The 14,878-nt window shown below is 44.6% G+C and overlaps 1 protein-coding gene across 7 annotated transcripts in view; it reads left to right on the top strand.

Moving 5' to 3' along the window:
* LOC116709548 (uncharacterized) overlaps window positions 1-10,445 on the top strand; it is a 23,652-nt gene extending 13,207 nt beyond the window's left edge. For 4 of the 7 annotated variants that reach the window (XM_032548163.1, XM_032548162.1, XM_032548160.1 and 1 more), the window contains 3 exons: window positions 3,826-3,943; window positions 4,989-5,806; window positions 6,228-10,445. In XM_032548163.1, the coding sequence (XP_032404054.1) occupies window positions 3,826-3,943; window positions 4,989-5,806; window positions 6,228-6,577 (1,286 nt within the window). In that variant the 3' untranslated portion in view covers window positions 6,578-10,445. The remainder of the gene's footprint in view (window positions 1-3,825; window positions 3,944-4,988; window positions 5,807-6,227) is intronic. The other 3 variants (XM_032548165.1, XM_032548164.1, XM_032548159.1) reach the window with 1 other exon arrangement.
* Window positions 10,446-14,878: the final 4,433 nt, after the last annotated feature.

Here is a 14,878-nt window from a genome sequence, read left to right as displayed (position 1 = left end):
AGAAGTCGGGAGAAACGAGGGGGGGAGAGTAGGGACAAAGCAGAGAAAAAGGAAAACAAAGGAAAGGAGGAGAAGAGAGAAGAAACCCTGAAGAATGAGAAGGTGGTTGTGGAGGAAACCAAACAAGATAAAGCAAAGATAAACGTGGAAGAAAATCTCCAGACAGATGTTGCTAAAAACAAGGAAGAGGAAAAAGAGATGGATGTTGAAGTAAAGCCTGAACAAGTGGAGGATCGAGGGATAAAGATTAAAGTTGGTCCAAAAGAGGAGGTAGAAGCAAAACTACACACAGAGAAACTGGAGGTGGATGGCCGACGAGGAATAACTCTTGGAGAGGAAGGAGGGGTGGAGGGTTGGGATGCGGTTCTTGACATGGTTAACACTCTTTGGGATAATGACTGGGAAAAAAGGGGAAGCAGGTGGAGAAGAAGGAGGAGATCCAGATTCCCCTTCGGGCTCGCTGCAGCAATGGCCTCTCCTCAGGCCACCCATCGGCTTTGGGGGCTCTCATCCTCCCTCCTCAGCAGCCTCAGAGCTCAGCCTGACGGAGTTGGAGAGGAGGGCCCGGGAGTTGGACTCAGACCTGGAACACCTGGATCTGTCGCAGCCCCAACGGGATGTGGTACCAATCGCTGCTGGAACCAGGAAGGGAACGAGGCGACATGTACCAAACACATCCCGGGCCACAAAGAGACAAAGCTCCCCTTCACACAGGTACCGCAGATGTAATATCCATGGTTGAGTTCAGTCTTCCTACATTTGATATAATCCCGTCCTGCTTAGCCTTCATTTAGCCAGGAGATCCACTCAAGGTTCACCTTCATTTCAGTTTGTTGTCATCTCAATGCACTTTGCAAGACTAAAGGCTCCCACATTCCTGGGCTTACTGAGCAAATTCTGTCAGATGCGCAGACTCTGCGCATGTTGCCTTTACATGGTTGAGATTTCATAGTGAAGAGTACTGATTACCTAGATTTCTCTAGACAAATTCCTTCATTACCTACAATTCAAATGGATGCTTGTGAGCTGGCTGGGCACTTAGACAAGTTTCTTCTCCACCAGGGCAGCCACTGGACAGAGCTGCAGCCCTAGATGCTGTGCATCCTTCGACTAGTTGTGCCAACACTCAAACTTATCTCAGTGTTGCACACTAAACGGCTCAATGTGAACACCATTTCCCACCGACACTGGGTACATGTCCGCTGTCATAAATAAATACCTTGTGTCTGGTGGACTGCAGCCTTGAATCCACATTGACTCCGTCACTAATACGCGCAGATCTTCCTTAGAGTGAAGCACGCCTGAGTATGTGGAAGCCTTAACCTCATATCTCATACAGATCCATGAAATTGTAATTATAAAACAAAAAAATTCAGCAGATTATTAGTGGCAGGTGGTAAAAGGTTCTCAATGTAAGAAAGCACAGTCAATTGACTCAGCAACTCCTCCTGAGAAAGCATGAGGTAACAGTAGGAAGGAATGACTCTCTTTATGCCATTCTGGCCAATATGGTAACACAGAGAAAAACTAGAACAAACTCATGTTTCAATTAAACCTTTTAAAATGACAGGAATATTCCCTGGGCCTGTGATACCATCCCCCATCCCCCAGATGGTACTAGGATGGTTAGTACCTTCTCCCCCAGATACCCTGTTACCCTGAAAAGGGGCTATAGACAATAATTGAATGAATGGATGCAGATACTAATTGCTCTGGGATTGATTAAGCAACCTGACCAAGATGTTTGCTACTCTATCTCACGCAGAGCCTGGAGAAATAGGAACATTTGTATAATTAAAAGGTGTTGAATCAGTTAATACTAATGTAATCATCCTACAGCCAAATTAAATAAAATATATCAACCTGATTACAAGTCACGTCAGTAACTAACAGTCTGAAGAGACAGATCTGATCATTTCATTCTTTTATTCAAAAGTTGCTTCTTCGTCATGATTAGTCAAATAGCAATATATCACACAAGAGCTAATGTTTTTTAATTACAATAAATTTTGCTATTGTCTAAATAAATAAACAGACATCATTTGTAAAATGATGATATTCAGCATTTTCTGCCTCAGTTTAAACTGGACATTTGAGGCTTTTCGGATCAACTACATGGATCAGATACATTCAGTCACACTCTACTCTGCAACCATGTTGGAGAAAAAGTTCAGTATTTCTATATTAAACAGTTTCTGTCCTTTATTCCTACATTCAACCTCTCTGTCACTTTTGGGAGTTTTTCATCCTCCAATGAATAGATTGTGTATTGATAAAGTACCTTGCTCTAAATACTTACACCCCCAATTCGAATGATGCATAATTAACCATGGTGACTTTTTGGATCAACATCTTGTTGCCATAGCAACAATGACATAATTTTTCCTGCCAGTTTGCTAGGATGTGTCATTACAGCACGGATAGCCTCAGGTTTCTGAAAGTTTATTCTGTAAAGCAGAGAACAATGTCATGCTGTTGTTCTCTGGCAGAACCGGAACCTACCTGCCGATTGGTTGTTTGCTGGCAGGGCTGTTGTAAACCAATATTTTAGTAATCGACTAATCTATTGATTATTCTTACGATTAATCGAGTAATCGGATAAAAACAATTATAAAATAAAATATTGGTAAATCTAGTATAACAGCATTACTATCAGATACCAACATCAGTCCAATTTTTCATATTTCAGCTTCCCTAACAATAACTTTTCTATAGTTTAGAAAATTAACCTGTGACAATAACAGCTCACTTTCTAAGTTAACCTGAAGAAAAGTTATACAAAAATCTGAAATTATATTCAAGTTAACAATAAAGAGGCAGGCTCACAAAAAGCTTATGAAAATGTCTATACTCCAGCTTTTCGTTTATGTATTCATCTCCAGTCAGTTTAATACATAAACTCTTGCCTTGCCCAAACATTTATTGCTTTTCTGTCAATGTTAGCGACGGGATTTGACACCTTCGTGCGTCACAGAAACTCGTCTACCAGCCATGTACTGTCATGACACGCTCCGCCACCCATTTTTTATTACAACAGGGATGATATAAAATTTATTGTGCGGTTCGTCCATAAAGTTACACTTACACTGTAACCATCAGCTACTCAGCCGCCCGCCGTGTTCAGTTAATCAGCTCACCTGTATAAATACCTGCAGCTCTTCCCGTTGTTCGCTGCGATGAAAACCCGGGCATTATCATCAATCAATAAAATCCCCACGGGCCGAACTTGAACATTATGCTGCTAACACTTAGCTTTTGCCAACAACTCATAGGTGGAAGTCAGAGCGCTGTGCAACGCAAATAATGTTCCGGCTAGAACACGGTGCGCTAAATAATAAAACATAGTTTAACAAAGCTCCGAGGAATTTTAATAATCGAGGTACTCTAATCATTCGAGGAATAGTTTCAGCCCTACTACAATCAATCAATCAATCAATCAATCAATCAATCAATCAATCAATCAATCAATCAATCAATCAATCTTTATTGTCATCGTACAAAATTTGCTTAAGTACAGCCCATCCCAAGAAAAGACAAACAAATACGATGACACATGGGTAGACAGATGCCTGAGGCTGCAGCCACAGGGGGCCATGGCGGGTGGGGGTCCCAGCACAGACCGCCCAGGTGAGCGACGTGGCCGCATGGCGCGTCGCATCAACCAGGTCGTTGTACCTGGGAAAAGGCAGAGGGCAACAAGTTCAAGGGGGAGTCGTGACCATCCATCCATCCGTCCAGTCATTTGGGCAGGGTTCTAATGAAACCCATCAGGTGAACCCTGAGCTGTCTGGTTCTCATGTGTCTCCTGCTTGCTTGTGCTATCAGGTGTTAGCAGCAGATCCCAGGTCAGTCTGGAGCTGAATGCGATGACACCAACCGACACCGACAGGTCAACTAGTGACTGGTCAACTAAATCTGCCAGCACCCCCACTGCTGGACCGAGGTAATTCCTGAACAAAGATTGTTTTTGTTAGTTACTCTGTCTGATATATTTCTTCATAAATGTTTTCATCTTGCATTGTTTTGTATCTGTTTTAATTAGAATTTTGGAATATTGATTTCTCACACCGAAAAATTCAGAAACATATGGAAGCGCAACATGGAGCCTTGAGGCACACCACAAATTTAGCTGAAAGGTTCTAACAGTGTTCTTCAAAAAGTATTCTTCTCAGACTAATATTGAACATGCTTCAGTTATGACATAAACAGGTTTTCAGTGTTTTCCTGATTGGACAGTAAACAACAACATCCACCAATGTGCCAGGCCGGCAGCTCCTAGGACCTGGACACGGATGCACATGTCCCAGGGTGGACATGATGCCTGGTTATGCTGCAGACTGTTAGGGTCTTGTAGAGAAGTTTTGGGTCCGGTAAAGTTCTGGTTCCAGGAGACCTCACTCTTCTGACTAAACACTTGACTGGAAGTTCCTGATTTGCTGTATCTACAGAGTTTCTGTTCATTTAGCAAAATGACGAAACGACACTGAAGTTAATTTCAATGCCACAATAAGCTACTTTGAAATCATGGGATGTCTGTAAAAATCAAAACCCTGCAGGAAGAGTTTAGATGAGTCAGCCTGCCTGTTCCTCGAATGGGCAGTCAGAAGCATGGTTCATATTGTTCTGGGAACGTTTATCCAGAACAAAATGAACAATATGAACAAAATGAACCATGCCTCTGAGAACAGGTGTCAGGAGCAGACAGACTGAGACACACATAGGAAAGTCAGAGGAAAGTGATTGAATCTGCAGCGGTTGGGGAAGGACTGCCTGAAAAATGGGCTTGGTGGCAATCAGCCTCCTGATAAGCGTGCTGCCAGTGGCTAATGAAGGCAGACACATGTCCCAGCCACTCTACAAGCTGCTGCTGATCAGCTATCTGAGCATGACATCATCAAGATGAAAGCATGGCCTTGGCCTCACTAAGTAGGTTGGTACTGTTCTGTCGGCCCAGTGGACTCATCGACTGCTTTGTGTTTTCTCTCCAGCTCCTATAAGGAGGACAGCTCTCCGGACTCCAACCTGACACTGGAATCTGACTCCAGTGGCGTCTTTCTCTCCTTATCCAATCAGAGCCAGGAGGATGGCGGCTCTGACAGCGACCAGCCAATCAGCGACTCTGAACTGGGCAGCAGCAACACTTCGCTAGAGAAAGATATGGATGATGGAGGCTTGAAAGAGTGGGGAAGGGAGGAGAGCTCCGAGCTCCAGTGGTGCTACCCTTCATTGCTCGACACGCCGTCCTACGAAGACGTGGACGGACACGGCGGCGGTGATGACTCAGGGTGTGGAGACGCCGGCGTGGACCAGGACGACCCTCCAGCAGAGCAACCTGACATAAAGGCCTTGTTCACTGCCCCCCAGAGGCAGGAAGCACCGCCCAGGAAGAAAGTGACCGTGATGGGCATGGACCCGCCCCTTCCCCTTTCTCCTTCCAATCAACAAATCAAACACCTTCTAGATCCATACCAGAAGCCACTGAGAAGCTCAGGCCTGGACTGTGGGGACGTGGATCCCTTCGTCCAATCAGACAGCTTTGTCTACCTCGCCGTGTCTGCAAGACCTCTGCCCAAAGGTGAAACCGCCAGACTTAAAGAGATTTCTACCCATGATGCAAAGCAGCACACCATCCAGAAACAAGCAGGAAACACCGAAGCTGAGCGACCCACCATGGACCCCAAGATGGCCGCCATCGCTCCTCAGAACCAGAGGAGGGAGACTTCCTCTGCACCGACAGCTTCGTCTACCTGGCTGCTCCGGCATGCCTCCTGCTGGGCCCCGCCGGAACTGCACCGTACGGTGGCAAGTAGGTAGAGGCATCCAACCACATCCATCTGAATGTCCATCCAACCACATCCATCTGAACATCCATCAAACCACATCCATCTGAATCCATCCATCTATCATCCATCCATCATCCATCAATCATCTATCCATCCATCCATCCATCCATCCATCCTCCATCCATCCTCCATCCACCCTGCCACCCATCCATCCATCCATCCATCCATCCATCTATCATCCATCCATCATCCATCAATCATCTATCCATCCATCCATCCATCCATCCCTCCATCCCTCCATCCATCCATCCATCCAACCATCATCCACCAATCATCCATCCATCCATCAATCATCCGTCAACCATCCATCAATCATCCGTCCATCCATCCCTCCCTCCCTCCCTGGGAAAAGTTTCTCTGATTCTTTTCTCTGAATCCTTCCAGGGACTCGGATTCTGAGAGTTCTGGTTCTGGTCCAGTTGATGTCTCGGTTCTGGGATGCGGCTCAGTGGCAGGGGACAGCGACTGGGACTCGGACCTGTCTGACTCCGATCCCAGTCGCTCCTCCAGGTCCGCCGGCCGGTCCCGGAGAGCCCCCGCCGGGTCAGACTGGGACATGTACGGAGAAGCAGCCGAGCCCGAGGTTCTGGGAGAGCTGTTCACAGAGCCGGACAGACGCGGCTGTGGGAGGTCCGGGAAACTCCCCGGCGGCACGGAAGAGACAGAAACTGGGCCCGAGTCTCCAGCAGCGAAGACGGAAACGTCTTCAGAGCAGCAGTCCACCAAGAAGGTGACCTGGCAGTTCAAACCAGCCCAGAGGTCCGTTTGCACCGGAAGCAGGAAGGAGAAGGACCCGCCACGACTCCCAGAAACCGGAGGAGGGGACGGACACCGACTCTCCCCTTCCTCCTCATCGTCTTCGTCTCCATCCTCATCGTCGTCAGGGTGATTCCTGGCAGGTAGAAAGTAGCGGCTGATCTTGTTGCTGTTGCTGCGGCTGCCTTCTCCAGCCTTGTACAAGCTGCATTAGAGTTGTTGCTTTTCCTTAGACTAGCCCACAGATTCTCGTGTATAGATAGTGGACTCGGTTCTGGCCCGGTTCTGGGACAATAGGGTGAGAACATTTATCTTTATTTCTTTTCTTAAAGGTTGTTTGGGCTCAATTCTGGTGAATGAATGGAAACCCAAACAACTTCCAGGGCGATACCGATCCTCATTACTCTGCTTCTCATGTTGACTGTGTCTTTTATAATCATATTCCACTTTACAGTATTTAATAGTGTTTCAATAATATATTTTGATCTTTGAGATATAGATAAATATACGTATATATATATAGCTGTAATGATTGTGCGCAGAGGATGTTTCTTCTTCTAGACTCAGATAATGAATGTTGTCATGGAGCAAACCGCTTTCTGCTGTTTATCTGCGGCCATATTTAGCAGAATGCAGCCGGGTTCTGATAGAAACGGTTCTGGATGTGGCTCAGTCCGGTCCATTTCCATGTTTTCACAGCTTTTGTTACATAACCCTTCTGCAAGTTAGGCGTTATATCAATAATAATACAAAGTTAAACTCAGTTGCTTCCGTCATGGTTCACATTAGTCCAGACCCGGTTCCGAATGCATCCAGCTTTTCTCTGCTCCACAGAGGCTCACATATATACATACACCCAGCCGAACCTTTCACATGCAGTGCTGGAGGTTCAAAGTTCATGAGTGAGAGCGGCTGGTCGCTAGGCTAACCCTAGCCTGCAGCAAACAAGATCGGTTCTTAAACATGGTCAGAACTGAGCAGAACCAGAGAAAGTCCGTTCATTTCTAGATTCTAGCATCACCAGTTCAACGGGCCGACATGTCCGGATGTGTTGCCTCATCCGGACCCTTCGATCGAAGGTCCAACCGGGAGTCCCTGCCGTGCTGAACTGGACCAGCAGAGTGGACTGGACGCATCGGGCCAGCCAGATGTTGGTTCTCCAGCAGAACAATGGGTCCAAACTGGTTCTATGGGAGAAATCAGGAAGCTTCTGGGATGACCTGGAGGTGGTTCTACTTCCTTCCGCTGACACTTTGGGTCAGACCGCTGAGGTCAAAGCTTTGGGACCCGTATTCCAAAGAAGAAACTGATGAACCACAGAAACTGCTGGGCCACTGGTTGCCATGGTGATACCTGTCAGCCAGTTCTAAACAGCGAGAATCAGAAACTTCTATGGTCCAAACATGAACAAACAGGTTCAGTTTCTACAGAACCAATTAGTGGGCGTGTCTTTGCTCTCTGGGCTCTGATTGGACAGAAATCAGGAAGTCCTCCAGCACTGAAAATGAAACAGAAACATGACTTATGAAGGGTCTGGTGGTGTCGCCTGGTGAGTTGCTGCTCAGGGTGAGATTGGCATCGTTCCTGTTTCAACAGAAAATGGAAACAAAAGTCTCCATTTTTTCTGACTGAATGTAAAAAGCTTGAATAGAAAAAGAGACTAATGGCGTTTTATTTGGAGCGGCGAAATCGGATATCGGTGTTTAGCAGAGTCTCTGGTGATTCATCCAGGTAGGAGTCCAGAGACTTAATAAACCGGCACGCTGTGGAGGGTTTAAAAGCTGCTTAATGACGTAAGGGCTGCTCCAGTTCTGACCAGCATCCTTCCTCCAGTACTCCATTCTCCCCAACAACCGTCATGAGTGAGCCATGCAGTGATTGTGCAAGTCCCACTTTCTCCACATTATGAGCGCATGTTTGGTTCATTAGCTGCAGCCTGTCGCTCTGCCGACGCGCCTCCAGTCCGTTGCCGGTTAGTTTCCTCTCAACAACAAGAGAAGCTGAAACAGTCTGACAGCAGTGGCTGTCAGTGATTCTCTTCTTCATTTAGCTCACACACAGAGAAACAGCAAACTGCAGACGCAGCTAATAATCATGTTGGTCATCAGCAACTGGAGAAAGCAGTTGCTGACCACCCCTAACCTTCATCCTATTGAACATGATCTGCAGACTTCAGCAGGTGTTTTGTGCTGACAGATGACTCACATGATGACAAAACTTTATGCTAACAAACAACAGAAGACCTTAGCCATTGAGTCGCTGCTCCATCCATCGGGCCGAGGTGTGGCTCAGCTGGTGCTGTGTCCTCTTCCTTCAGCTTTAGCTTCATTCCTTCTCCTTAAATCCAGGGTTCCAGGTGTTCCAGACATCTGTCCTCCCTTCTTGTTTACTTCCACAGCGCTCCTCACCTTCACTGCAGAGCAGATCTTTGCAATGAAGGAGGTTAAATATTAGCTGCAAATTCATTCAAAGACCCCAAGAAAACTATGCGATTACTGAGCGATAACCAGACAGTGCTGAGTTAGCTTCCATACATGGTGTTCAAATTAATCATCTGCTTTCATTTATTTATATGTTTTACTTCCCGGCTCTGAAATATGACGATGTTTGTTCTATAAAGATGTGCCTGTTTGCATTTAATCGACTCTACGGGATGTTTTGGAGCTGCCAGTAAACTACAGATGCACCATGCAGCCTGTGGGATGTACAGAAAGCCACGTGGCTCAAAATTCATCCACTTGTCAACAGCTGGTGGAGTCTGCTAAAGGCGGATAAACATCCTTTAGTTGTATGGAAGTGGAACTGCTGGGAGTACGCTCAACAAAAACTGGAATTTCCAGAAAACTCCGGTTCTTGTTGTGGGTCGGATAACGCTGCTTCAGGATGCTAATTAAAGCTCTCTGACAATGAATTTAGCGTCTTAATGTCCAAAATGAAAGAAAAAAAAGCATCCTTCATTAATTGCTGGGCTTCACGCTGCACGGCACATATACTGTTATACCACAGAAGAAGAGTTTCACGTTTAAAGCAGCTGAGATGCTGCTTTAAACTGAAATGAACATTTTTTTTGTTTTTAAGGTCCTCCCCCTCTTTCCTCTCCTTGACCCGGTTGGATCGGACGCTGCTGTTCCCGCGGGTCGTGTAGTAGAAGGTGTGTGCTCGCCCAGTGAAGAGTTGTCAGCTTTGATGATGCTTGAGGGGAGAGGTGGGGTTGTGCTGAGATGCCAGTACACAGCCATCAAACACAATCAATATTTCTCATTTGATCGGTAAAATTAGTCCAAATATGTCTGATGTTTACCCAAAAGTTCTGTTGTTATACCAAAGCGTAATCCTGGATGTCACTGATCAATAATCAGTTGAAACTAATCCCAACTATAAACTTGAAAGTCTTGGATTTCCTAAAAGCCGGATCCAAACTGTTATTTATGAATCAGGACTAAATGTTTTAAAAGTTCCTTTATAAAACCCTTCATGAGATCCTCTACAAGGTACAGCCATTTGGGAATCAGCGGTCTGATAGCTTGCTTTTAATTTCTTCATGTAGTCTGTCTGAACCTTAGAGCGCTCCAGTCAGATGAGCGGATGAATCACTAAACTGTGGTAAGACATCTAGTTTCACTGTGACAGACTTTGGACAAACGGCCAATCACATTCTACTGAATGTTTTTGTACAATTTTGCTGATCACTGTTGAAGCTTTGTGGTGATGAACAGTCCAGACCCTGGACGCATTTTCAAGGGGAGACAAATAAGAATAATGTGAAAATCGTTTTTTTCTGTGTGCCATTTTTCCACAATTAGTTGGAACGCATTAATGTTCAAATAAAGAATGAACTTTCTTCTGCCTGATTGTCTCTTTCACTTCTTCATCATATTTTAAGAGAAACAAAGCAACTAAATGTTGGGTTTAGTTGTATTTGCAACTTACACTTGCAGCATTGGTTGCTCTAAAAGTAAGCCTAAGCATTAGCACAGTTAGCATGCAATTCTTTTCTTGTTTTAATTTGTGATCAATTCTAAGAAATTAGGTTATGAAAATGTTGATAAAAATCTTCCAAGTCCTAAAGCTAATTGCTAACTTCACCACTAGTAGTGTTAGCAGCTGTGATTAGCTGCTGTGGTTAGCTTCAGCAGAAATGTGGCTCACAATGTGTGTACTTAGTGCCAACAGCAACACATTTCAATATAGTTTTGCTAAAGGTTGCTTGAAATGCTTTAAAATTTTCCACGACAGAAAGTCAAAGAATTTTAGAATTAGTAATGTTGCTAAATTGTGTGTTTTTTGTTTTGTTTTTTTTAGCTGGTGAACATCTACCTAGCATGTTTACTCTTAATACTGGAGAGAAGACAAAAAGGACGAGCCATCCTGAAGGAAAAAACGGTGAAACCATGGCAACACAGCCAGAAATGTCGAGGACTAATAAAACCTGCTCTGAAAGGAAGATCTTTGAAAGAGTATTTGGACTCCTGGAGACACTAGTCCCATGTTCGCTAACTAGAGCCCGAATCATCAGCTGTTAGGGAGCTGAAGCGTTTCACACATTGAGAATTTTCTGTCACCATCAGTTTTACTGTAGCCTGGTAAGAAATATGTCAGAAACTCACCAACACCAAAATAATGACTGTTTTTACGACACAGAGGAAAACTGGTGACTCCATGAAGGTCTGGCATCACGTTTCATTTCATGCTGGAAGCTCTGGACCAGAACCGCACCGACTCTCTGCTGCCCCCTGCTGCCCCCGGAGTGTAAGACGGTCTGTGGGGATGTAGGTCTGTCCGTCTATTTCTGGCTGATTAATTGGGGCGCTGTGAATGAGGCCAGAGCGAGAGACAAGCTGCCATGATGAATACTTTATCTGTGAGCCAGTTCCTGCGGCGCCGCGGGGGTTCTGCTGGTTTACTGGGCCGGATCACCCAGTTATCACCAGTCCAGACTGGTCCTGGACTGGCTTCATGTCCTACTAAAACACAACATGTTGCGTTAGTGTGCATCATGTTAATCATGATTCCAGGTGGTACCAGTTGATCATCGGGTCATCACTGGTCTGGAGTCCATTACCACCAGAACCGGGCCCAGCGGTCCCTGTGTGTGCCAGCAGAACCGGCAGTGAATCTACTAAAGGCCCGGGCTGCAGCTCAGAGTGGAACCGTGTGGGCTGAGAAGTTGGACCTTCTGTCAAACCGAGCCGGTTCCCCCTGCAGAACCTGGCAGGAACCCGGGTGGGATGTTACATAACTATCTTTATGTTCTGGTCTGGCCTGTCTCAGGCCTGATGGAACCAAAGCTCTGCTTTTGGTCCGGGTTTGAGCCTCAGGGGGTTCTGGTTCTGAAAGACTGAAGATGTTCTTAATACGAGGGTCTCAGAACTCTGACCCGGTCCAGCTCTGGTCCAGTACCGAACTAGAACCAGCTCCCCAATATTGGAATATGGTTCTGGTTCTGGACCATGTCTGGTACTGGTTCTGCTGCCGCTCAGGCTGTTAGCTGAGGGCTGCATGTTGCTGAGAAGGTTGTGAGTTCCAATCCCGGCCAGATTCAGTCCATGTTAGCATGCACATGATGCTAATGCTGATCATAAGGTTAATTAATGATAACAAAGCTAATAATAATATGGGTAATAATACTAATAAATAAGGCTAATAACAAGGAAAATAAGTCTGTTAAAGAAAGCTAATGAATAGGACTAATAATACGGTAATAATAATAATAATTGTTGTTATTATTATTATTATTATTGCAAATATAACATTCCAGAACCTTCCAGACCTCTCAGGTCCTCTGGTTCTGGTTCTGCTCTGTGGTTTTTATGTTGTGCCCCAGACCGTCTCATCAGGCCACTGCAGGGAAACCCGGGAGAAGTGGAGGACTGCGCCCCCTGCTGGTTGAAATCAGATTCATGTTGCGCTTCATGATGTTGAGATTTTTGGATGAATGCTCTCAGTCGCTGACCTGATGAAGGTCACGGATGGTGGCATTATTCCTCCCAACATTCACCTTCCTCAGGATGAACCGAAGCACTCATGGTGCGGCTCGGCTTCACGTTGCCATGGTGATTCCTAGAGGGAAAAGCAACTTGTCTGCCTAGATAAAGACGCGGCACGTTGCTGTGAGGACGCTCCTCTCCATCTAGGACAGCTGGAAGATCTGGGAACACATTCCTGATCCTGACGCTCCATCTGAGCTGTTCTGGTACTGAGGAACATCTCAGAGGGTTCTAGTGGTTCTAGCTTCTAAGTTCTGATCATCTTGATTCTTGCAAAATTCTCTGAAGCTTTCCAATGGTCTCAAACTGAACATGAGAGCTACATACTAAAAAATCTCAGCTTGGCGCCATGCCCTCACTCTGGGTTCGATAGCTTGGAGTACGTGTTGGCTAAAGTACGGAAGGATTGGCTGGAATGTGTCAGCAAGTCTGACTTCTTTGCGTGTGGAGATCCTGAACACAGATCTGATCAAAGCATTTGACCAAGGAGGCAGCAATGTCCCCTGGGAAACATAATGTTGGCGTATGGGAGGCAAACTACAGGCAGGATCCTGACTGTCTACAGAGATGGATGCCCAACATCTATCTGCCTCATGGCTCAAAGCTATAACAAGTGTAAATGAAACTCTACTGACTTAGTTTATATGCAAATACACATTAGTTATAGTAGAAATATTAAAGTGACAGAAAACCTGATGCAGTTTCTTCCTCAGTGAGACTCTGTCACTGGGAGGAGGTTACTATCTATATCTATATATTACTATCTACAGTATATCTATATATTACTATCTATATCTATATCGATAGATAGATAGATAGATAGATAGATAGATAGATAGATAGATAGATAGATAGATAGATAGATAGATCTATCACACTCCATACCACTAGGTGGCGGTAATGATACTTTACGGTTTTTGCCAACTGCCAATAGAAATCAGGAAGGAATTCTGAACTCAAAACGGTTAAAAGCAATTTATACGGGGTTAATTCAGTCTTGGATTATGGATGTATAGTTTATAACTCGGCAGCAGATACAAACCTCCATAAGTTAAATACTATCCAACATCAGGCTTTAAGAATATTTACTGGTGCTTTTAAAACCAGTGTTGTATAAAGTACTGAAATCTCAGAGTCAAGTAAAAGTATAAGTACCTCTCCAAAATATGACTTTGGTAAAAGTCCAAGTCACTGACTGAAATGTTACTTGAGTTAAAGTCTTAAAGTATCTGAAACGTCTTGTACTTAAGTATGGAAATTACTGTAAAAATGGATGTACTCAAGTAATGTAATGAAAAGTACAAGTAAAAAGTAAAACAAGGCAAATGCAGTTTGAATGACATTTTTTATATTTTGGTAAACTTGTCAAATACACTTAAAATAATGTACACAACCAAGTGCAGGCAAAATTAAACCTGCTAATAGATATACCTGCAGGCATCATTTAGTTAAGAAAATTAGGTGCTTTACCTATAGCACAAGGTTAACTTAACCTGCTTTACAACTGAACCAGCTTCTTAGTATACCCTCCAGGACAGAAAATACAAAGTTTTTGTAAGCCTTAAGTTTTCCCTTCAAGTAAGGTCAGTGCTGAAAATGAGAAAAATAAATAGTACAGAAAATGCGGCCAACATGAAGAAAAAGATCTGTTATGATTACTCTACTTCACAAATCAGTGAATCAGTCAATGCTACAGTCAGTAGGTGGTGCACACAACTGGTCATTATGCAAAAGAAAAAAAGAATTGGGAGGGAAATGCAGTTTATTGGCATCTGTAAACCTGGTTTTGAACTTGCATGCCTTTCCTATATTCGTTAAATTTAGTCTAAATTGCTATCGCTATGGCTTCCGTCCCCCCTTGAACAGAGGAGTCTAGGTAACCTGCTACAGTCAACATTAGGCCTAAGCTAAATACACCACGTATGGAACTGAAACAATGCCAAACAAAGTTCATTTATGCTCAAGATTTCACAATACAGTAGTGCCTAGTGACCAAGCTATAGTTACTGAAACAGGAGGATTATAACCATTTCATAAGAAGTTACCTCGATGTGTTTCTTCAAGTTGGATGGGGAGTTTTTGTAAGAATTTCCACATCTTTGGGCAGGAATAACATAAACTGCATGCGGTACGACGAATCTTTAACACCCACGAAAGAGTGTATTGTGTTTAAATAAGGCCATGGGCTCTCATCACCAGCTGGTGGTTCCCATGGAGCCGTGTCCGACGTAGTTGCAGTCGTTGTGGTCTCCGTCTCCTCCTCCATGTGGCTGCTGCTGATTGCGAGATTTG

The sequence above is a fragment of the Xiphophorus hellerii genome, chromosome 19 (assembly GCF_003331165.1).
Source record: "Xiphophorus hellerii strain 12219 chromosome 19, Xiphophorus_hellerii-4.1, whole genome shotgun sequence".
Lineage (NCBI taxonomy): Eukaryota > Metazoa > Chordata > Actinopteri > Cyprinodontiformes > Poeciliidae > Xiphophorus > Xiphophorus hellerii.
The sequence above is the reverse complement of the archived record's forward strand: the minus strand, read 5'-3'. Positions and strand labels throughout refer to the sequence as shown.